Source organism: Nannospalax galili, unplaced genomic scaffold, assembly GCF_000622305.1.
Source record: "Nannospalax galili isolate Female #2095 unplaced genomic scaffold, S.galili_v1.0 scaffold187, whole genome shotgun sequence".
Taxonomy (NCBI): Eukaryota; Metazoa; Chordata; class Mammalia; order Rodentia; family Spalacidae; genus Nannospalax; species Nannospalax galili.
This window is the reverse complement of record NW_008357584.1, coordinates 284,997-310,912: the sequence shown is the minus strand read 5'-3', so window position 1 is coordinate 310,912 and position 25,916 is coordinate 284,997. Positions and strand designations below refer to the sequence as shown.

The 25,916-nt window shown below is 38.6% G+C and overlaps 1 protein-coding gene across 1 annotated transcript in view; it reads right to left on the bottom strand.

The window, feature by feature from the left end:
• Col28a1 (collagen type XXVIII alpha 1 chain) overlaps positions 1–25,916 on the bottom strand; it is a 196,699-nt gene that overhangs the window by 121,972 nt on the left and 48,811 nt on the right. The window contains exons 13-17 of the mRNA XM_008855208.2: positions 14,400–14,468; positions 11,413–11,481; positions 5,997–6,065; positions 1,650–1,718; positions 460–528 (exon numbers count right to left, since the gene is read on the bottom strand). Coding sequence (XP_008853430.1) covers positions 460–528; positions 1,650–1,718; positions 5,997–6,065; positions 11,413–11,481; positions 14,400–14,468 — 345 coding nt within the window. The remainder of the gene's footprint in view (positions 1–459; positions 529–1,649; positions 1,719–5,996; positions 6,066–11,412; positions 11,482–14,399; positions 14,469–25,916) is intronic.

Here is a 25,916-nt window from a genome sequence, read left to right as displayed (position 1 = left end):
TAGGTATACTCTTCTTAGGCCTGTATCTTGCTTGTTCCTTTAGTGTCCAAATGCTTATGAGAATGTTGGCAATGACAGCCAAACAGTGGTGAAGTTTAGTGCTCAGCCAGGCTCACCAGACCCACACACCTTCGGTATGAACTACAGAACTTGTGAAGACTGTTCCAAGGATTCATTCATTGCTTCACCAGTATTTGAGAACCTATCATTTTGTCAAAACTGACATCCAATACCAAACAAGATGAACAAGATCCTGCCCCCAGTGAAGTAGGAATGTTAGAACAGTCCTGTCCAATACAAATACCAAGAAAGCTGAGCAAATAATTAAATTTCCCTGCCCACCCAGTTGTATATAATTAGGTGGCATATACATACTCATTTTGCATTTGGATATAAAGGAAACCTTATGTTACATTATTTAAATTGCCTAATCAAATCTGAGCAGCATAGTCAACTAACCTTTGGACCCTGTACTCCAACGCCCATTGGTCCTCTAGGGCCTGTAGGTCCCATCTGGCCTACTTCTCCCTAGTAAGGAAAAAAAATGAATATTACAGCAAGATAAAAATAATATACTCCTGCCTTTGATCTCCTCAGAGCTATCAACAAAGTGAGAGAAGATTCTGTGTGTGTGTGTGTGTGTGTGTGTGTGTGTGTGTGTGTTTGTGTGATCCCTTCAGTTACATGGATTTCTAATCAGAAGTCTGACTTAAAATACAGGCTATATAGTGTGTTCCTGTAGAGGCACTTAGAAAAGATAGGAAGTTACATTATAAAACATCCAGCCAGTCACATGGGAAGCCAAGGTGACAGCTGGTCAAGAGTAGTGTCACAGCCAAAAAGAACCTGAGATGCCAATGATGAGCCCCAAATAAAAATTCAAGGGCCAGGCATGGCTGCACATACCTGCAACCTCAGCACTTGGGAGGCAGAGCCTGGGGTGGGGGGAGGGGAGAGTGTTAAGTTGGAAACTAACTTGGCCTATACAATGAATCTATGAATCTTGTCTCCAAAAAAAGACAAATAAAAATAAAAACCTGGAGATTTATTTGCCTCTCTTTTTCTGTCTTTTGTTTCTAATACAGGAATGTGTTCCAAAGTGAGCATTTCTGAAACATTTTATTGATTTATAATAATGAATAGTGATTCTTGAAGCAACATGAAAAGTAGCTAATTCAATAATAAATGCCATGCCTCTTCTCAAGGAATAAATAACAGCTCCAACTGAGAGATAATCTGATTCCAAAGTTTAAGAAAATTTTTATTCATTAAGCCATTTCTATCTCTATCTCTTAAAGGTTCTAGAAATTGAACCCACTGTGGGAGTGCTGGAGAGAATGCACTCACCAACCTCTGAGGGAGGGACCACAGGCAGTCTAGACTGATGCCAGTTGTATTGTTAGAAGAGGGTCTCACAAGTGAAATAAAATAAAAATAAAAACAAGATATAAATAAATATTGAACAAGTAAAAGCTTCTTAAAGCATGACGAGTATACATTGTACTTTCTAAAGTGTTAATATCAGTATTATTTGGCATAGAGTTCTGGTTTTTAAGTTCATTCTCTATGCTCTCCCAAATATACTGAACATTAACCAAAAGACATTATACTGTATATGTATTAAACTTTGCTCTCATTTGGAAAGTTACCTTGGAACCAGGTGAGCCTTGTCCTGGGGGTCCTTGTGGACCAGGTGGACCAATAGGACCTTGGATTCCCTTTAGGATAAAAAATTATTTCATGTTATTAATGAAATTCAGAACATACTTGGAGAATACTTTTAAGTCTTCTAAAGTGAAAGTTTAGCTTCCCATACAGATTACCCATGTTACATGAATACTTGTTGAATGGAACGTCAGAGGCTTCTAGTTGACCCCTAATATTTAAACTCTGAGTGCATTCTCTTCTTCAATAGTAAGATAAATTTTATCTGGCTCAGATGGATACTTGGAACAAAAACCATGTTTCCCCATCCTTAGTAGAGTCAGATGTGGCCATGCTAACTAGATTCTGGCCAGGAGGATTTGGATGGAGTGATATGTATAATTTTGGTTCATGCTAAAGAAAGGCTCACTCATGAATCCTCTCTTCTCTCCTTCCCTTGTAGATGGAGTGACACCATGTGAACACCCAATATCATGTGGATGGGGAAAACCTTAAGGGGGCAGACTAACAAGAATGAAAATGCCTGGACCCTGGACGATACTGATGAACCACTGTCCTCATAATTTTCAATACAAAAAGTAAAATTCTACTGGGTGTGGTGGTGCATACCTTTAAAACCCAGCACATAGGAAGTAGAGGCAGGAAGATCTCTGAGATCAAGGCCAGCCTGGTCTACATAGGAGTTCCAGCTAGGGCTATAAGGAGAACCTGCCTCAAAAAAAAAAGTAAAATTCCACAGTGTTAACCCAATTCACAGCTCTTGTCACATGCAGGAAGACTTATTTTGTAGATGGATTCAGTGATATGTTAAATGTTTGATCTTGACTCTAAAAAGCTATAGCTAACAAACACCAATGTGAAACATGTTCAAACACATGACTCCTTGTTGAATTGTAGGTAAAACTGGGTGGAGGGACATAGGGTTTATAACTGTTTCTGGAGAAAGTTATGTAGATTATAGGTATTTTTCTTTGTAGAAAATAGAAGTGTGGGGGGGCTGGAGAGATAGCTCAAAGGTTAAGAGCACTGGCTGCTCTTGCAGAGGATCTGGGTTCTCTTCCCAGCATCCACATGGCAGCTAACAACCATCTTTAACTCCAGTTTCAGGGAATCATGCCCTCTTCTGACCACCAAGAGCATTGTATGACCCAGTGCACTTATACACATGCAAGCCACATACTCACACATATAAAATAAAAATAATAAATATTTATTAAAACAGTTTTTTAAAGGGCCAGACATAAAGGCACATGCTTTTAATCCTAGCACTCAGGAGACAGAGGGAGGTGGATCTCTGTGACATAGAAGCCAGTCTGGTCTACACAGTGAGTTCCAGGCTAGCTGGAGCTACAGGGAGACCCGGTCTCAAAAAGGCAAATAAAAAATAAAAATAAAAATTTTTAAATGGGAAGGGATTTGGTTGCTCTCCTCTTTACTCTGATCTACCAAGAGGACTTGAGAGAAACAACTGTATGCTTTGCTTCTGGTTTAGGGGACTCAAAAACTGGTGTCTGACTCATGCTTGAGAAAGCTAAAATGGCCTGTGGAATCAGCCTGTGCACTCAGTTTTTCAGAGCAAAGACATGTGATATTTTTCTGTTGATGACTGTCTGCCAGATGTGAAACAGAGATGGCTGGGAACTATCTTGAATCTTACCCAAGTGACCTGGAAGGGCACCAGAACCACAACAGAGAGAATAAAGCCCCAGAAAAAGCAGAGGCTGATGGGAGATGCAACTGAAGGAAGATTCCTTCATCCACCTCCTAGGAGGCCTGGAGGGCTCACGAAAGAGTCCCACAAGGAAGATGTCAGCAGCATGTGTCTCCCAGGCTACAGCTACCCAAAGTCATTGACCATGGGACCAAGGATCATAGGACCAAGAAAGGACTTCCATGTTCTTCTCCCCAGCCCCTCCCTGCCTATCCTAGAAGAAAAGAAAAATCCTCCTTCCCTCCAGTGTGCACCAGATATTGAAGATTAAAATAAAGATTAATATATTGAGCAGACAATTTTTGTTTTTAACCACTTTTTATTACAGAATTAAATATGATATTTGAAATGTGCAGCAACCTTATAACTTCCTATTGTCTAAAAGTGATCCAAAAGTCTCTTGCGAACTAGAAATTTCTTTCTGTAGTTAAAAAAGGAAAACATGTTCCCCGCTGAAAAAAAGTTTTAAAGCTTGACAAGAGAAAATGAATAAAATTCTGTTTGCTTACATCCCACAAACTATAGTTGTGAAATAAAATTTATAAGCTACATTATTAATTAATGCATATAACAAAATGTAAAAAGAGTCATTCTTTTTCTCCAGTTAGATAACACAACTGCTTGTGGATTTTTTTTTAATATAAATATTACTCCTTTTTCCTCTGGTCAATGAGACTGAACTGTCCAAAGACCTTGGGGAAGCTAAAGAGGTTCCAAGAGGAATTTCTCTGGCTTTTACAGTTGTCCATAAGTAGCATGTAACTACACAAGGCACAAAATAATCACAGCACGGGCCCATGTGGGCATGTGGTGATTACATTCTATTTTATTCTGTGAGACACGAGGTGAGAAAACCTCCAAACAGTTAGTGAAATCTGTAGACCATCTGCAGGACATTGTAAACAGGTTTCTGGAAACAGAACTTCTCTCCTAAGCAGATGAGTGGGAAAATTCATTTCAATAAGGAATTAATATAAGAAATGGTAATCAGAAGAGCTCAATGGGTAAACACATTAAATTAATGTAAAGGGCAAAATTTGATAACTACCCACATAGATTAAACTTATGTAGGATTTATACCATTTCTCTTAAAGGAGTAAATAAATAATTTTCTCACTTAGAGAAGTTTACAAAGAATGCATTCTATTCCTTCTCCTACCCACTAAGGGTCTAGATCTGTAAATGTAAAGACATTTTACCTTTAAAAATTGTTTTTCTTTTGTAAATGAAGGGTATAAGAACACAAAAGAAGTCCAAAAGTTGTTGGGTTTTTTTAAGCTAAAAAAAACCAAAACAACAACAACAAAAAACATCAAGCACCAAAATTAAAGGGAACAGGAAGTCACAGGTGGGAGGTCCAGAATCTGCAGACCATCTGGACAGATTGGTCTGTCTTTGAACTTCATTTCAGTCCCAGATTTGTGACTTAGCACCAGACACACCACAAGACCCAGCGTGAAACAGTCCTTCCAGTCAGTGCTTCCAGGACCAGAAGATAGCCGTACTGAGCCCAGATCAAGTACACAGCTTGAGAGTCAAAGGGTCATCAGCAATCAGAATTTGTATTTCTTAATTATCATCTACTATTAATTTATAGATCTGCCTTGGCTTTTTCAGTACCTTGATCCTCTTACCACATTATACTAGGAACTGTGCTGAGGATGAGGAGGTGGGACAAGGAGTACTATTGTTTGGAATAACAAATAGGTAGTAATAATAATAATAAATTCACATACATTAGAAATAAACCCAAAGCTATGGTCAACAATGAGGTTTAGAATTACATAATTTTTAATTTTTTTTCCTCTCTCATTACCCTAGGTCAATGAAATACTGTTCATTCTCCATGCAACAGAATAACTTGTCTTAATCATAAATTTAGTCAAACCCACATACCACTTTCTAACCAGGAAGATAAATACTAGCTGGTGTCCAGGATTAAATGAGACTGAATAGCTAAGGCACAGAGTAAACAATAGATAGTGTTGGGCATCTTCACACTGTTTCCACAAAGTATCCGAAGATCTTGGATGCAGTTCTAGCTATGGACGTAGACACCCTCTCAAAGATCCTTCCTTTCCTCTGACCACAAGAATCCTTTATATACAAACCCTACCAAGGTTTGCATCTATTTAGGAAGGCTGTCTTTTAAATTAACTAGTCACCTCTGATTCTGGTACTTGTTTACACAAGTATGTTGGCTCTCCTTTGAGTGAGATAGGAGTACTATATTTGGATAGGTAAGTGGTTATGGGATGAGAAACACTTTTCTCTTGGCATTGGGAAAGACTAATTTAATCGTTATAAAAGGGAAAACACACACAAACCATCAGGTAAATAAACTACTGCTCTCCCAAGGGGATCTACAATTATAAAAATGTTATCCCGAAACATGTACTCTATTAATAAGGTTTTCATATGAAAAGCCACAACATTAAAAAACACATAACTTGTTCTTGAATGTTTGAAAGTTCTGAAATTATAATCTCCTCATGAAAATATTTTTACATCCACCCTGGACTTTCTGAACTCATGGATGTTTGTAAGTTTGGCCTTCCCTGAATACCAGAACTGGAACAAAATGTTCTATGCTCAGGAAAAATGGACAAGCACTACTTACCTGCTCACCTTGACTTCCAATGCCTGGGATACCCACTGGTCCTTGGGGTCCCACAGGTCCCAAATCCCCCTGCCAAAATATAACAGTAAACAAAACTTCATTAATTCATGTTAAGAAATTCAATATGTGCATGGGGGTTGGATTTAGCCTCAATTTACTACAAATTAGAATCACCTGAGTAGGAAGCATCCCCTGAGGGACTGTCCTGATTGCCTGCATTGAAGACCAACCCTAAAGGTGGGCAGCCCATACGAAGGAGGAAGGCTCGCTTTTTGTTTGTTTGGTTTCCTTACTGCAGCTTGCTTCTGATTCTTTCGCTAATAAGAGAACCAGTGTTTCCAGGCTTCCATTGTTGACAGAGGATCAGCCACTCTACTGGAACTCCAGGAGAGAGTTAGGACCAGATTAGGACCGCTGAGGCACCCAGCCTCTGGACTGAGCAACTGCCTGGTTGCTGACCCCTCCATAGCCTCTGTGGCACTACTCCGACTGCTGAGGCCCCCACCAGCCTTAGGGACAAAGCAGCTACCTACCAGGTCCTCAGCCTCTCCGGAGTGAGACAACTGTTGTTATACAACCGTTGTTATTTCAATGTAAGCTGATTTAATTCTCTTTGTGTGTGTGTGTGTGTGTGTGTGTGTGTGTGTGTGTGTTCACTCCATCAGCTCTGTTCCTCTAGAGAACTCTGACCAATACAACATAGAAAATCAAAGTCTTCATTCCTTTTCAGTGGCTTATGGTTCAAATTTGCCGAAACAGTTGGTGGCATATTCACTATTTCACCTGTACTGGTTAGAATTTGTATCACTTTATATTCAACAGCTATTTCTCTGATAACCAAAACTTTCTGAGGTTGCTATAAAGACACAAACCTCTCCTGTGCAGAGCACAGTTAATATCTAAAAGTATAAAATTTACAAAGTATGAGAAGAGAGGGATTTGAAAGATAAATTGAAGAAAAATATTTTAAATTTTTTCCAATAACATTTCAAAAACTAAGAAATGATCTAAGGTTAAAGGCAACAAAAATCCAAGAAACCCATGAACTCAAGAAAACAAAGTTGCCAGTGAGGGCTGGGTATGGTGGTACATGACTTTCATCCCAGCACTCAGGAAGCAGAGGCAAAGGCAGATTTAGATGGATCTCCATGAGTTCGAGGCCAGAGGCCAGCCTTGGTCTACATAGCAAGTTTCAGGCCAGCAAGGGCTACATAGTGAGACCTTGTCTAAAAACAAATAAACAAACAGAAAAAAAAAAAAAAAAAGACTGTGAGAAGAACAGTATCAACCATTCATCCTTTCAGTCTTTCTCCGAATTTCTGCTGAGTGCTCATTGTGTGTCAGGAACTGCTCCAAACACAAGGAAACAACAGGGGTCAGAAAAACCCCAAATTTCTGCCCTCAGTAGAGCTTACAGAAGGTGATAAGACAGGACGATTGATAAGTCCTGTTTTGAACAGTAAATGCTTAGGGGAAATACTAGTCAGGGAAGGCAGGGCAATTGAATGAGTGTGCCAGGACGGCCCCATCAATGAAAGGGAAGGAGCCAGGAAAAAATCCGGGATGGGGGAAAGGTTCTAGACAGAACAGAGGCTAATGCCTGATTCAGAAAAAGCATGGAGACAGCATGGGTGGGGTGCCTGTCAACAAGGATAATGCCAGCCGATAATAACGTCAGAGATGTATGGCAGTAAGCCAGGCAGAAGGATCAACAGAAACTGTGACATGATAAATAAGGACAATGACTCCCTTTTGAGTGAAACAGAAAGGAGAAGTGGGTTTCATGCAGAAGAGTCAAGGACCTGGCTACATATTTCAGGCTGTCTGAAAGATTAGGTGCACGGAAGGAAGGACTCTGTGAGAGAGAATACCAGTGGGCCAAGAGGTTGGTAACAGAGGTGGTAGAGAATGATCAGGTCCTGAGTTCATTCTGAAGGTAGAGCTAACAGAAATTGCTACAGATTGAGAGAACTCTGGGATTTCTCTAAGGGTCTTGGAAGAATAGAGTTATCACTTGCTGAGAAAGAGAAGCCCAAGTAGAAGCATGGTTGGAGCTAGGAGTGCTATCAGGAGCTCAGTTCTGCATGTGTTCAGTTTGAGAGGCCTAAAACTGATATCCAAGAGATGACATTAAATGAGAGCAGTCTGGGCTGGGGATATCAATTTGACAGCCCCCAAAATAATGATAATGTCTAATGCCCTGTTTGAGTGACTTTGCCTAGAGACAGAGAAAGTCAGAGGTGAGTCCTTCAAGAACTTCAATCTTTAGGGGTACAAGAAATGGAACAGCTAGCAAGGTGGACCGAGTAGCCAGGGAGACCAAGAAAAGAGAGGGTTTGAAAAGGTGAAGGATCAGGAAATGCGACTGTCATGTCAAGTATGTTGACCACTGAAAACTGACCACCAGATTGAGCAGCATGGACAGGCATGCTTATTTATTTCAATGACAATTACATTTAGACTACGTCAGGGTGAGCAAACATTTTTAGCAGGGGCCTGAGAATTGAACTCAAGGCCTTCTACATGTCAGATATTAAACTTTTTATTATTGAGATACATCCTTCCTTTTACCTTTTCTTTTGACAGAGTCTTTCTAGGTAGCTCAGGTTGACCTTGAACTTATTCTGTAATTCAGTCAGTCCTTGAACCTCTGATCCTCCTGCCTCAGCTGCCAGAGTAGTGTAGGGATTTCAGGCGTGTATCACTATGCCCAACTAGCAAAGTTTTTCTTAAAAGATTGGATAAGGAATCTTTTTGCTTCAGGGCCAGAATAAGGTCTGTTTTATAACCGACAGATGCTGCTTTGGTCATATGAAAACAGCCATAGGGACAGGTAAATGAGCATGTGTGTTGTGTACAATGACATTTTGTTTTAAAAAAAAAACAGGTGGACAGCTCAGGCCAAATGTTTTTATTACCAAAAGCATATAATTGGATCATAATTTTTATGAAATTAAAATATATTAAAGCTTGTGCCAAGACACGCCCTAGAATAAAATTTAGTCCAGTTTTGATTCAGAGATAGATTGCTCTGATTTAGAACTTGATTTCTTATTCCGCAGGAGTCCCTGAACTAAATGCTTTCCATGCTTTGTCTCATTCAGTCCTCCTGTAACTTGCAGCTGTGTCTCGACTTCCCAGGTGACCTTAAAGAATTCACTCCATGTCCCATAACTGTTTGAAGACAGAAGTGAATTTCAAGTCTGCTGACTCCAGAACCCAACTCAGAACCACTAATCTGTAAATATTCAGTAAACACATAACAAAGATCCCCCCATACACTGTTAATTATGATTAACTATCTGTCCCATCACTAGTTTGCTATAACACTCTTCACAACAGTTCTTATAAAAACAACCTAGATGTTCATTACCAGAGAAATGGTTAAAGAAAATGTGGTATATATACTCAATGGAACATTTTCAGGCATAAGAAGAATGAAATTACACCATTTTTTTTAAATGGATGCAATTGTGCTGGGCAAGATGGCTCAGTGGCTAAAGACACTTGCAACACAAGCCTGGTGACCTGAGTTTGATCCTCAGAACCCATGTAAAGGTAGAAGGAGAGAAATTACTCCACAAAGTTGTCCTCTAACTTCCACACGCAATAAATAGTAAACAAACAAATGAATATTTTTAAATGGAGGTAATCCTATTACAATAACTAGCCAGTCTTGGAAAGTCAAATAGCTTTGTCCTGCTCATAGATTTTATATGATACACAAAATCATGTTTGTATTATAACTTGAAAGTAGAAGCAAAACTAGGGTAACAAAGGGTACTAGTGGGAGGGGAAGCAGGAGAGTATGGGGGGATATGTTCAACATACAACATAAACTTACATGAAAATATCTTTAGATTACCAGTACTATGGATAAAATTAAAAATGTTTAAAGAAATGAGTAAATGAGTAATGAGTCTCTGTGCCATAAATGTTTCTTTGTTTTATAATAATTATACGTATTTGTGAGCCCTTGAGCATAGGGGTGTTTACCTTATCACTTGACTCACACGCCAAAGTTTTTAAACCTTGTGTTTTACATAAAACAGTAAGAAAGGAAGAAATGTGGGTAATGAGAGAGGGGAAAATGTTGCTTTTGTAAGGGAACAGCAAATAAAAGCTCTGCTATATGATAATGTCCTCATATTTCAAAGTTTTCTTTGCATGAACTCCAGATGTGAAAACATAAATGCCAAGTCACAGTAACACTTGCAAATGTTAATGCAATGAACTCACAACAATGGTTGTGTTGTATGTGGGTAAGACTTCTACCTAATCTTGTAACCAAAAAGTTACTGTTTATAATGTAAACAAGCTTGCTGAGCCGTGTGCTTGACTTGTGACCTGGACATCTGACCTTAATCCCTAGGACCCCACTTTGCCCTCCACCCAAGACAGTGAATCAATGTAGGCATGTACAGGAAGACCCTGTCTCAAAAAAGATTAAAAAACAAAACAAAAAAATGAATGAGTGAAGCTTAACTCAAGAGCACAGTTACAGTGATGTGAGACATCTGAAAGAACGGTTGGTTCTCAGAGTTTGGATCAACCCTTGGTCTTAAAACTAATTCTAAGAGTCAGGTTGTTTCTTTACTCGGGTGCAACTGTTAATGTTGCTTAGAATTGCCACAGTCAGACATCCCCCTATATTGGCTAAAATTAGTTGCTTCTACTTTTTTACCAATTATAACTTATCCAGGCTCGAGTTTTTCCACTGCTTCTAGAGAAGACTCATTCAAATACTCAACCTTAAAATCGTCTCCAGTCCCTGAGAGCATCTAACTTAAAGTTAATCCAAGGTCAACTTGTGTTTTCATGAACACTGCCCCAAACCACTTAACACAAGACAAAGCCTATGGAAAACTTCATCTTACATCCTTGTCCTGAGCTGCTGTTGACTTTCGCTTAGCATGGGTCTCCATCACTGTAATGAGTCAATAGCCTTTGCCCAACAGTAGGCAGACTCCTGATGATCCTGGCTGGAGGGCAACAATGCTCGTTTTCTTAAATGAGCTCCCTTACTCAAATCCCATTTTAAGGTATTGTTTTTTAGTAAGAGCCTAAGGATAGATATAGTTCTGTAATGGGTTCCAGTCAATATATTTTAACACCTTTTTAACTAAGAAATGTCTTTTGCTAACACCTGTTTTCAAATACACATTGTTGGTGGTAAAATGCACAGAAAGTTAGAACCTGAATAATGAGACATTACTCAAAATATAAATAATATGAATTCCCATATCATAATTCATCCTGAGAATAATACTACTCTCTCTTACTAGTTTATAATCATTTGGATACCTGTGTGAGATGGTTGTCATGTTACATGCAGTTCAAAATACACATAAAGAACAATGACAAAAATTTTACATTATAATAGCATTGTTTCCATTATGTACTTTATATACAGTACCTTATCCCCTTTGATTGACAGGCCTTGTAGTCCTTGTGGGCCAGTTGGTCCTTCAGAGCCCTTTTCACCCTAAATGTAAATGGGAACGATATCAGTGCACAAAGAAAAATAAGACTTTTAAGAGAGTTTACATTATAGTTACTAAGAATTATGCTTCAAAATGATTTTTAAATCAAGCATCCAAATTCACCATCACTACAAATGAGTAATTCTAACTCTAATTTGCAAATTAAAAAATATTAGTCACAACGTTTAAACAAGGAGGAGTCTATCCAAGAGGAACAATTATGTAGTACCATTCAAGTCTGAAAGAGCTAAATTCCAATCTGAGGAGGGGATCAGTCAGTGTGACTAATCATAGCAAGGCTCTGTTCCTTAATGTTGATGAAACTGGATTCATGATATAAGGAAGATTTGTCTCTCCTATGAACTAATACTTGCTAGGAATTATTTATACCTACTCAATGTTTTGGACCTGAATTTATAAACAGCCACTGAAAATTTAACTTTAGAAGGATCTGGAAAATCTGTATAGGCTACCATAATCATATGGCCTATATGAATGGTGGCTAGCTCTGCCCTCAATGTACTAACCATGAAGTCTTAATACTTTATGCCTTTGTAGGAAAAATAAGTCATGTGAATAAGTCCAAAGTGGCATTCAGTTAGTGAATTTATTAGTACCAAGAATAAAACAGAATGTTTCCTAAGAAATGGGAAACTATAACTAGAGTCTTCTCCACAGCTGTATGTGATAGTTAACTGTAATTGTCAACTTGACCCAGTCTAGGGAAGAGAGTCTCAATAAGTGATTGTCTACCTTAGGTTTGCCTGTGGGCAATCTGTGGGATTGTCTTAATTATGTTCATTGATGTGGGAAGATCTAGCCCACTGTGAGGAGGGGATCCTGAACTGTATACAGGTAGAGAAATCAAACTGAACACAAGCAAGCAAGTAAGCGAGCATGAATTATTTCTCTTTCTGCTCTTGACTGTGGATGTGATGTGATCAGCTGTCTCAAGTTCTTGCTGCTGTGACTTCCTTGCAATGATGAACTGGACTGGCACCCAAAACTGTGAGCTAAAATAAGCCCTCTCCTAAGTTGCTTTTGTCAGGATATTTTATCACAGCGACAGAAATGAACCTAGATCACCATATTTTAATTGCTTATTTCCTACATTATTGCAAACTAGGTATCTGCAGAAAACTCTCATGGGTCTGCCTGGTGAGAGAATGATGTCTAATCACTACCCAGAATGCACTCATGCATACTTGACCCTAAAGCAATGTTGAATATACTCTGTGTGTCCTTTGATGATACAGTGGCCAATACAGTGCCCACAGGTTATTGTGTACCAGAGTGTGTTATTGTGTCGTCTTTAAATACAATTTAAGGATATGTTAAACATGTCAATAAGACATGCCCATGCCCTAGAATATACTGTCTAGTGTTTAACATAATCATTTCTTTCCATTTTTAAAACTTTAACACAGATTATAAAGAGAAATAATTCTATTTGAATTTTCAGATTGTTTTTACTAGACATAAATAAAAGTTTACCAGGTGCCAAAAAAATTCAATAAACTACATATTAAACTTTTGAAATACAGTAATAAACTGTTGATCTCAAGAGTGATTCTTTGGTTAGTCAAAGGCATTCACAATATTATGCTTATCTGATATATTATTTCCATTATAACAAATTTTATCTGTTAACAAGGGCTAATTTTAAGATTCAACCCAGCAGTCACTCACAATTTAGTGTGAAATGCTAAAGATAATGCTTTCCCCTCTTGAAATGTGGGGTTCTCAAAGGTATTGAATGTTGAACATGAGAGGAAAGTATAAGAATGAGATGCTTAGAGTAAGAGGCCATACTGGGAAGCTCAGGGCTTAGGGACCCGCAGAATGACTCTTGCAGAGGATCTTCGACACTTAGAGAGCAGCGTGTGACTTTCAGGACTGTGTGAGTGCCTGAACATGTATATTTCTGAGAAAGATTTAAGAAATGAGAGCCAGGCATGGTGGTGCATGCCTTTAATCCCAGCACTTGGGAGGCAGAGGCTGGCAGATCTCTGTGAGTTCAAGGCCAGCCTGGTCTACATAGTAAGTTTCAGGACAGCTGGGCTACAGGGAGACCTTGTCTCAAAAAGACCAAAAAAAAAAAGGAGTAAAGAACTTGAAATACATCTTATTCTGTAATTTTGTTGACAGTGCCTGAGTACTCCAGAAAATCATTTCTTATGTGACCTTTGGCAGATGTAGTGTAGAGTGAAGTTTGGCTGCTTGACCAACTACCATCCACCGGCCAGACCCCACTGCCTACTTCTGTTATCATGATCTTGCTAGAACAGTCACATGCCCTCATTCACACATTGTTTATGGGTATTTTCAAACTACAACAAAGTGGAGTCGTTGCAATGGCTATCCCATGACTTATAGAGCCTTTATAGAGAGCTTGCCAACCCAACTGGCAGAGGAACTTGACCTCTGACAATGGCTTTGGGAAGCAGAAGGCAAAATGAATTCTTAATCTCCAGGTCAAAGGCAGGTCTCCCAGAACATTGTGTTTCTTATGACAAAGTTGCCTTTTTAAAGATATTGGTGGCAATACTATTAAAAATCAATGTATTTGGCTCTGTTTTTTACCTGTGTTTTGTAAAACAAAGCTGTAAGCAAAGGTTGCCATAGCTACACTCAGTAACTTAACTTCTGGCCAAAAATAAGTATTTATCACTATAGCTTTAGTGTCTACAAACTAAGAAAATTTTCTAATTAAGGTATGGTAATTAGATGAAATGGAAGTCTAGTGATTACTTATTTTATAATTAAAAATTTCATGCTCCTGTGCTTTTATGTTAAGGGAAATTTTGCATACTCCTTCACTTAATGGGGTGAAAATGGTCATGAAGACAATTGGTGTCTAACCATCTGGAATCCATGGCCATGCAAGAAAACATTTTTCTGGTTCAGGAGCTGTTGTTACCTTTGGCCCTGGAACTCCTTCTCCAGGTAAGCCCCTTTCTCCTGGAGCTCCCTCAGGACCACGGGGACCCTACAGGGAAGGAGAGAACCAGGAATAGAATGGGGAAGGGAGGAGTGGCAAAACGGGAGGAAGGGGACAGAAAAAGAAAATGATTACATTTCGGTTCAGAATCCTAGCACACTCCATGCTGGTCCGTAGAACTGCAAAGCCACAAGAGATAATATCCCCACTGAATTCAGTGCTCTTTCCTTCTTAATGGTATAAGAGCTTCTATAATGCAGAGAAAATTAAGTGATGCTTCAGAATAAGAATAAGGAAATAAACCCTATGAGAAAAGAAATCCAGGATATGCAGTCTGGAGAAGAACACAAACAGATTTGCTCATTGATTAAATACTCCGAGAGCCTAGTGAAGGGCACACCATGGCTGTGTGAAGCTCAAATACTATTCACATGTTTCACTTTCCATCCTGAAAACCTGAATTATTTTAGGGACTGATTGAATTCATAGTTTTTTAAATGTATTTTTTGTTGAATTTTTGTGTATTTCATACAAAATATCTTAATCATCTTTATACCCTCTCCCTCATTTATACCCTCCATGGTTCACCCCACCATATTTTATGTATTTTGTCATACATGTTAAGATCTATCTAGTCAAGTTAGTGTCCCTCAGTGCAAGTTCATCCACACATTTGGTATCTTCATAGAGTTATTAGTGGGGGGAAGCACAGTTTTCAGTCACAATGGTTATACTTAAGAAGTCCATGTGACTCCTCTCAGAAAGGCAGACACCAGGAGAGGCCAAGGCTTCCCATGCAGTGAGAAAGAAAATAACACAGACCAGGCTTCAAAGAAGGCTGGCAGAAAACCTGCTAACTGAAAAATAAGAGAAAAAATGAGATTTGCATCAAAACTAGGAATTGTGCCTTATTTTTATTTTGGTGTTTGTATGTGCAGAATACAAATGTATGCATATATGGGTGTGGAGGCCAGAGGTCAACTTGAGCTGTCTTCCTCCATTGCCCTCTGTAACCTGGAAGTTCCTCCAAAAAGCTAGAACTGATTGGGCATGGGTCTAGAGAATGATGTTTAGAAACACGGAGCACCCTGGAAAAAGGGGTGGAGCTGTTGCCATATTGGGTACAGGGAATAGAGTCATGAACTGCAGGGGAGAAGCCAAGTAGCATTGGCGGTGCTGATCCCAAAGCTTGGTCAAAATGCAGAAGATGGACTATGAGAGTTTATGCCTTTGTAAGTCACCCTTTTGTGGACATCATATAAACCATGCTAAAACCCAAATAGAATGTATCATGTCAGTTTTGTCAGTCCACATCAGGACTGGGAGACCCTAGAGTACTCTGAGGGTGCATGGATCCCCCAGGGAGGGTGAAGGGAAAATTTAGTGCAACACCCTCCACCTTGCTTTTTGAGACAGGGGTCTCTCACTGAACCTGGAGTTCACTGTCTGGGGCAAGACTGGCTGGTCAGTGAGTCCCCAGGATCTGCCTGTCTCCACGCAGCAGAGCTGATGTTCCATAAGTGTGCTGCAATGCCCAGGTTTCTATACAGGTGCTGGAAATCTAACTCAAGTCCTCATGCTGGTCCAGAACTCACTTTTCCCATTGAGCCATCTCTCCAGTGTCTGAATCTATGAATTTTAAAATGTTACAGATTTTCCTTCTTATAATAGAGGAAGGAAAAAAAGAGTAGAAAAGGGAAATTTTTAGAAACACAAATGGAGCTTCACCCACACCTCCAGTATATATAAAAATAGCCAGGGTTCACTGGCCAGGGAAGTCAACCTATGATGGACCACCTACCATCTACCGAATTTCCCACAAGCTCCAAAGCCAGCACACTATAGACACTCAGAATGATCTTTGGGCCTGAGAAACAGTAACTCTGGAACACTTTTCAGATGCTTTCTACTCAGGCATGGGAGCAAAGCAGGATATGGCATGATGCTCATCAGTAACTGGTCAGCTACTAATTCATACTGAAGAAAAGAAATCTAACTGTATCCCAGTCTTAAACACATTTCTTTTTGCTTTTCTTAATATTGCATATTTTAAAAGTCAGTCTTCTTTACTATTTATGCACAACCTGTTTAACAAAGACTTTAATTAAAAGAACAAGCTAACACAGAATTCCATTTAAATTGTAATGCTTGTGGGAAACCCAGCTTTTAACTCCAAAAGCTTAATCAAAACTCTAATATCCATGACAGATTACTCTAATGGCAGAGCAATTAGCTAGAGAAAAAAATTTAAATGAACATAAAAACTAGGTTGCAAAGTAAACTGACAAGTACAAAGTTAACAACATACAACTTAACAAAGAAAGAATTAAAAAATTCTTCTTCTTCCCTGATGATATGACAATGGAAAACACAATTACATTAACAGAAGGATGTCTGTATTCCTGCTCACCCAGTCCTTTTTATTCATTCAACAAACATTTGCCAAATACCAATAGGTAGAAGGAACTACAGTAGGTCTGAGAACAGCAGGCACACCTATTTTTGTGACAGTTAAAAGCATATTTCTATGTTTTTTTAATTGAAGCTCAACTGTAAGTCACACTACATATCAACAGTGTGACCTTAAATAGTAGTTCAGTCTTTCTAATGCTAAACATTAACTTACGTATTAGTCACCCAATAAATACCTGCGGGGATTATCTAAAATGATGCAATTGAGTCCCACAATTGTTACACCTGTCCTTTTGTGGAAGCCTTTACAAATAAGCCAGTCTCTGAGGGAGTAGATTCCATCAAACAGTATGGAGAGAAGCACGCTGAACAGAACAAGCACAAGCCAACCTCCCCTTCTTCTCTGCATTCTAGAACATGCCAGCTAAGGTGAAAGCAAGAACAGGGACCCTTTAAGAAGCCATGTTTTTCAAACCCTGAGGACAAACTAATGCTTGTGACCGCAGTTACTGGATTTAAAAACCAGTGATCCACTGCTTAACCACAGTAAGCTGGAATAGCATCCCATACCATCAGCATGCACTGTCTGAGCTTTCTCCAGATGAGCAGTGAGGCTGGAAGATGATTATCAACCAAAGAGGAGAAATAGCAGGCACTTGGACTTGACAAACCATATTTTCAATCATTTAAAAGAATATTTTATTGGCAGATAATTGTGTATCATCTTTATTTATTTGTTTGAGACAAGACCTAATGTAGCCCCGTTTGGTCGAGGGTGGCCTTGATCCTCCTGCCTTCAGCTCCCAAGTGCTGTGATTACAGGCATGCACCACCACACAGGGTTTCAAACAGCAGGAGGGCCTCCTGCCTGCTAGGCAAGCTTTCCACCAACTGAGCTACCAAATCCCTAGCCCTGTGTATCATTTTTAAAAGACAGAACAGAAAGGCTTCTATAAAAAAAAAATCTCACTGTCCTTTGCAAAAGCCATGAGACACAATGACAACTATGACAGACTTCTTTGGCTTTTAAAAAATACGTGTATAATGCAGGAACTAATTAGCAATTAACACAGTCTAATCAGTAAAATGCTTTGTGAAGACATTAACAATGAGATAAAATATGATTGCTCATTATATTTATATTATTACTTCCCTTAATAAAATCTAGCAATAAAGATGAGTGTGCTAACTAAAAGTAAAAATTGTCATTATCTTCAAACACTATGTACTTTATCTTTAAACTCAAAATAATTGGAGTTCTAGTTCAAAGGATACTTTTTTATTGTGAATACTCAGAATAACCTTGCCAAAAAAAAAAAAAATTGCCCTGCTATTCTTAGAGTCTTGACCAATTTACGTTTTATGAATCAGCTCTACTTACCTGATCAGCACCACAGTAGTGGTAATTACAAAAAACAATGGCTGATAGGTTAAAGTTAGAATCAGAACTGGACTATCACTTGAACTATCAGCAGACTTACAGAACTGCAGCATCAAAAAGAGTACTGAGCCTGAAACCACTGGAAACGACCCAAAGAGGCAGAACAAGGAATTTCAGCAGAATCCTTTTCAGTCACAGATAAGTCTTTTTGTTACTTCTAAATAATTCAAAAACTCAATTGATTATTTCTTTTCAAAGATATATTTTTGTTATTTTGTTTATGTGTATGGGTGAATATGAGTACGGTATTCATGGAGGCCAGAGGTGGACGTAAGATCCCCAGTCCCTGGGGTTGCAAGTGATTGTGAGCCACCCTGATGTGGGTGCTGGGAACCGAACTAGCGTCTTCTGAAAGAACAATACACATTCTTAACTACCGAGCCATCTCTCTAACCCCAAATTATTGATTTTTCATTATTACATTTTGATACAACATTTTTATTTTGGGCTTTTTTCCACCTTTGTTGTGATCTTTCTTTCCAATTAAATCACAAAAATATTTCAGTGTAAATCTAATTTGCATAACTGTTCTTGGAAAGCAGATAACAAGAATTCCATGTTCTGACAATATCGTGAAATGCTCTAGCTATAGACAGGGCAAGTAATATAAATATTTCTCTAAAATGAATTATAAAGACATAACTGAGACCAAAGAAAATGAAGATTTCAGGGCTCAGATGCAAGAGATAGACTCTGGCAGCCATCTAAGCTGCTACTGTGGCTGTGAAAACAGAGGACGAGGGTTCCCTTCTTCCTGAGGCACTAGGCAGTGCTGTGTATGGTTAAAGTTGTTACAGTTGGGGAGCTAGAGAGATGGCTCACCAGTTAAGAGCACTGGCCGCTCTTGCAGAGGACTTGGGTTCGATTCCCAGCACCCACATAGCAGCCAATAACCATCTATAACTAGTTCCACGGACTCCAACATCCTTTTCTGACCTCCACAGGCATTGCATGACATGGGTGTATTTATATGGAGGCAACACACTCATACACATAAAATAAACATAACAAATAAAATATTTTTGAAAAAACAATGAAAAGACTTTCAATAATTTTACTCATCAGGAATTTAGTAAAGATCTAATTTGGACAGGTCCTCTGCAAGAGCAGCCAGTGCTCTTAACTGCTGAGCCATCTCTCCAGTCCCCGATCTTTCCAGTTTATATCATCAGATTGTTATAGAAGTCAAATTACTTTGAATATATTTGAACGATATTTGTTCTTTTATTACTTTGTAGCAGTGGGAATTGAACCCAGGGCCCCCAATCATACTGAATAACAAGTAACTGGTTACTTGTTTTCTGTATCTAAGGAGTCTATTAAACATAGTGTCAGGCTTTATATAAAAATATACATGAGGATACAGCTAAGTGGAGAGTATCTGCCTAACATACAGAAAGCCATAGATTCAGTCCCCAGAACCATCAAGAAGGCAAAACCCAAACCAAAAACCTAACACATGAAGACATTAATAGAAGGAATCTATAAAGTAACAGCTTTTTGTTTACTTTTGTTGTTTTGAGACAGTCTCATGTAGTGTAAGAGTGAAACCACGGAGGACAAGTCACGGCCTTTGGGTTGCAACAGCAAGAGGTTTATTCAGGACACAGGTACCTGTGGGCACAGAGTCTCCTCGGAGGACTTGTGCACCCCAGGTTGAGTTCAGGGGGTTTTTATAAGGCAGAAGCAGGGTACAGAAGCAGAAACGCGGTTATTGGTTAATTTCAAACACATATAGTAATTTTACCAGTAATTTCAAAGGTATGCAGAGGTATGGGGTAAGGTCCGGGGCTAAGGGGAAATAGGATTGCTAAATGGGAGGTGACCTCAGAAGCACAGACGTTTTCTAAAGATTTCCTGGTATCGGGCCCTCAGGGTGGTCAGGAGTTCTGACCGTAAAGCCAGTTTACAGCTTGATCTGTGAAGCTTGACCGGCGCCTACCTGCCTTGCAGCCTTTAGATAAGGCTGGTCCTGGTTTCTGTTAAGTTTTAACAAGTGGGCTGTGGGCCCCTGAGTACTCATGGCGTCTAGTTTCTCTTTATTTTTCACTGTAAGTTCCTATATATGCCTTCTGATATGCATTTTCCTGTAAGTGAGCAAAACTCTTGGTGATTATGACCACCTTACTCTCTAATTAGCAGGTATTGGACTTTTACTTGCTGCACTAGCTATCTAGAACAAAAGAGCCATCAATCAAACAGCCAACTTGACTAACCTTATGCCAGCACAGCCATCTTGAACACTTAAAGACACTTTGAGAGAATTACACAATGATCCCCCTGCTTCCTGAAGGCATAGTCTTGTCTAGGCCTCTTTGAAATAGTTTGTATCAAACTTTTTGTTATCACAGGGCTAGGTGAACTGTGATGGCACAGTCTCTATTTCCACCTAGGCCATGTTGGGGGCAGCAGAGGAGAGATGGAGTGCTGTGATTGGTGCTAAAGAGACAAAACTGTGACTTTGGTTTGATGCAAATCCAAACCTTCATTTGCATGTGAAGTATGGTGTGGCTAAAGGATAAGTTACTAAGAAGCTGTAAACATACTGCAAACATCTCAAAGGGGACACTTATTGGTAGACAGTGGCATTAATATGCAATCAAGGATTCTATATCAGCTAAACCTATTAGTAAAAAAACAAGCGACAAGAAAATGGCTTAGTGAGTAAAGACATGTGCTGTCAAGTCTGACAAATTGAGATCAATCCTTAGAACCCATGATGGAAGGAAAGAACAGAGTCCAGAAGGTGCTCTGATCTCCACGTGTGCCATGGTGCTGCATTTACTATACAATGCCACATTGTGGTGGTGCTTAAATAAAAACAGCCTGACTCTCAGCATCCATTTTAGGCCAATGCAGACCTGAACTGTTGAGAACCTATTCCTTCAGAATTCTTTCAGAACTGTGCTCTCAAACAAGGGCTCCCTCATTTTTTTTATTGACATAGTATACCCAGCATGAAATGGGGAAGTAAAAGTTGTTATCTTTATCTTCTCAGAGAAAATTTTTGCCCTATTAACCTAGAATACCATACACACAACCACAAGCAGACTGTTAGCAATTTAATCCCTGTTGTTTGCAACTCAAAGGGGATAATTTTCATTACTTCCAATGAATATGCAAAACATATACATCTACACTCATACTTTGTTTAGGGTCAAGGGTAAGGGATGGTCATGAGGGATTAAGGCCATATGCCCAGATTGTAAGAGGAACACAGGACACAGTGGGCTTATCTACATTATAAACAAGCTAAGGTTAAGTTTTTGGTTGCAAGGTTAAGTAAAATTCATTTGTTCAAAGTATGTCCAAATTGTAAAAGTCATTCCCATACCACGGCACATGTACACCTACACACACACGCACACACACACACACACACACACACACACACACACACACAAATAAGATAAAAAATGTTTAAAGGAAGACAAAATAATAATATTAGCCAAAGACTGAGCATACTTTCACTAAAAACAACTACTAAAAAAATGTATTTCCTAAAAAAGGAAGAAATCAGCCACTTAGGAAAGACAAAATGCTAGGGGGAGAGCTCAGTTGGTAGAGTATTTGCCTAGCATGCCTGAAGCCCAGGGTTCAGTACTCAGCACCATACAAACTGGATGTGGTATCATACATTTGTAATCCCAGGGTTCTAGATGTGGAGGCAGGAAGATCAGAAGTTCAAGGTAATCCTTGGCTGCATAGTCAGTTTGAAGGCAGCCTGAGCTATATGAGACCCTGTCTATGGAAAGAAAAAAGAAGAAAGAGGAGAGAAAGACAGGAGAGAGAGAGAGAGAGAGAGAGAGAGAGAAGGGAAAGTATGGTCAGCCAAGAAATTGGTAAGTAAATGACAAAAACTTGAATAAATGCTAATTGAATGAATACTAAAATAACCAAATAAGTAATTTAGGTGGGATGAAATAAGGTAGAACCATGTACACAAGAGACTGATGTCTAGAATCTGTAAGGAAGTAAAAATTTGCACAGCTGGAGAGATAGGTCACTGGTTAATAGTGCATATGCTCTATCAGAGGACCTGGATTGGGTTCCTCATACCTCCTTTGGGTGGCTCACAACCACCATAACGCCAGCTACAGAGAATCCCATACTCTCCTCTGACCTCATCAAGCACTATACACATGTACACAAATCCATATGCACATATATATATACATATTTGTTTAAAATAAGTCAAAAATTAAAACTAAAATAATCATCCAATTGATAAATGAGCAGAAGAATGGAACAGATAGTTCTCAAAAGAAAAAATAAATGTGACCAATAAATACATGAGCAAACTGCACAGTATCCTTGGTCATTAGGGAAATGTAAATTAAAATCATACTGAGATACTATCTCACTCTAATAAAAATGGTTATAATAAGGAAAACAAATAATAACAAATGCTGGTAAAGATGTTGGGTAAAGGAACCTTTATATACTGCCAGTGAGAATGTAAACTAGTACAACCACTATGAAAATCAGTGTGATAGTTCTTGAAAAAACTAAAAATAGAAGTAACATATGGTGAAGCTATCCCACTCTGGTGTATACCCAAAGGAATCTGAGTCAGCACACCATAGAAATACTTGCACATCCACTTCACTGCAGCACTATTCACAGTATCCAAGAAACAGAATCAACTTGAATACCTACCAACAGATGAATGGTTAGAGGAAAGGTGGAGTCTATGTACAATGGAGATTTATTTCATCAAAATAAAGAACAGAATTATGTCATTTGTCAGAAACTGAGTAGACCTGGAAACATTGTGTTAAGGGAAATAAACCAGACAAATGTCAAAATTAAATATGCAATCTAGATTTAAATACACTTTTCTGTAAATAAACCCCCACCCATGGGGGGTTGGAGAGATGGCTCAGGGGTTAAGAACATTGGTTGTTCTTGCAGAAGACCCGGGTTTGAATCCCAGCACCCACATGGCAGCTGACAACTGTCTAACTACAGTTCCAGGAGATCCAACAGCCTCTTCTGTCCTCCACGGGCATTGCACGACACAGGTGCATTTACCTATACTCAGGCAATGCACACATACACACAAAATAAAAATAATAAATAAATTTTTTAAAAAACCCATCCTATGCTCTGTTAGCAATCCCAATAAACTCATTAGGATTTTAAAAAAAGAACAGGGCTAATAGAAACCTTCATTATTCCACCAAGGTTGACCCCCATGTTGGCAAATCCTTTGGTCTTTGATTTCTTATTCTTATTTTTAAATAACCCACTTTAAATTTCATTGTATATATTTTTTTATGTAACCTGCTTCAAGTTATTTCTGAAAAAATGTGTTTAAAATTGCTTCTCTTTAGAATAATAAAAACACTAAACACTAAATACATATATATGTATGAATGAATGTATGTATATATATGCATGTATATGAAAGTAGAGGGGACTGTGTAGGAGAGGAAGGGATCTTAAAAGGGAGGAGGGAAAACAAGAGCACACAATGGGAAAAAAATAAAGACAACTATTGGATTTTTAAAACACGGAATTTAGATTTACACACAAACCAATACGGAGAAGTGGAGTCTTTTATTAGCCTACTCAAACTTGAGCTGGCCCTGTGTTTGTTTGGCCAACATCATCATGGACCATGGATGTAATGACATGAGCTAAGTTGCTGAGAATTTTTTTTTTAGTTCAGGTTTTTGATGTTTCTGGGTTTTGTTTTATTTTGTTTTGTCTTTTAAAACTGTCAATAGCCTTTATTTCATTTTTTATTAATTAAATTTGTTCTTTGGGGGCTGGAGAGATTTCACAACAGTTAAGAGCACTGGCTGCTCTTGCAGAGGACCAGGGTTCTGTTCCCAACACCTACACAGTGGCTCACAACAGTAACTCTAGCTTCAGGGTATCTGATGCCCTCCTTCTATGTTGGCAAATCCTTTGGTCTTTGATTTCTTATTCTTATTTTTAAATAACCCACTTTAAATTTCATTGTATATATTTTTTTATGTAACCTGCTTCAAGTTATTTCTGAAAAAATGTGTTTAAAATTGCTTCTCTTTAGAATAATAAAAACACTAAACACTAAATACATATATATGTATGAATGAATGTATGTATATATATGCATGTATATGAAAGTAGAGGGGACTGTGTAGGAGAGGAAGGGATCTTAAAAGGGAGGAGGGAAAACAAGAGCACACAATGGGAAAAAAATAAAGACAACTATTGGATTTTTAAAACATGGAATCTAGATTTACACACAAACCAATACGGAGAAGTGGAGTCTTTTATTAGCCTACTCAAACTTGAGCTGGCCCTGTGTTTGTTTGGCCAACATCATCATGGACCATGGATGTAATGACATGAGCTAAGTTGCTGAGAATTTTTTTTTAGTTCAGGTTTTTGATGTTTCTGGGTTTTGTTTTATTTTGTTTTGTCTTTTAAAACTGTCAATAGCCTTTATTTCATTTTTTATTAATTAAATTTGTTCTTTGGGGGCTGGAGAGATTTCACAACAGTTAAGAGCACTGGCTGCTCTTGCAGAGGACCAGGGTTCTGTTCCCAACACCTACACAGTGGCTCACAACAGTAACTCTAGCTTCAGGGTATCTGATGCCCTCCTTCTAGCCTCCACGGACATGACATGGCTGCACTCACATATATGCAGTTTAAACATTCATATACATAAAAAAATGTAAATAAAATAAACTTGTTCTTTGACAATTTCATCTATGTTACAATACATTCTGATTGCTCTCACCCACACTCTTCTTTCCCTCCTCTCCCATCCATCACCACTACCCCCTTCTTTGCTAAGTTCTTTTCCTACATTCAAGCATTTTGTTTCTGATCTGAGCTTTACATGACAAGTGGCTTCTCTCTGTCAGAACATTCCTGAAGGTATTTAACTGCCTTGTTGTGAAGATGCCCAATCAGACACAGAGACCCACTTGCAGAAGAACTGAGGACTCTCAATAACAACAGCTGAGCTCCCAGCCAACAACCAGCACTTACTGCCAACCATGTAACTAAGGTCATTTTAACCTTCCAAGCATTCCAACTGCCTTCACTTTATATGGAATTCTCCAGTCAACCCATGGAATCCTGAGAAACATCAGTGTATTTCAAAGCACTCTCTTAAGGATTTTTGTTATACAGCAATACATAACCACATTAGAAGCTCAAAATAGTTAGTGGTTTACTTTTAAGAGATCTAGTTAATGAAAACGGAGTCTATGTCACGTATATATAATAATCAGTCCAATATATTCTTCCTCTATAAGATGCTCTGTTTTTTTAAGATGTATACCAAACCTTAACAAAACTACGAACCGTCAAGTCACATGTTGCCATTTCACTCAGTATAGCAAGAAAACACATTTTTGAACAACTATATGAGGCAATATACAAAGCAAAACCAAACTGAGAGGCTATTGCTGTAGCTAAATGCTTTAGCTTCTACCTCAGTGAGTGAGCCATAGCTCCTTCCCAGGAGAATCACAATTACTTGAGAAGTTATGAAGCATCTTGTACCAGCATAGTCATGTTTTATTCATTTCCTCTTGAAATCTCTCTTGACAGAACTTTTTTTTTCTTCTCCAACAATAGCAAACTTCAAAGCTACATAGCACGGAAGCTGTGATAAAATAGGCTTTTTTTTTTTT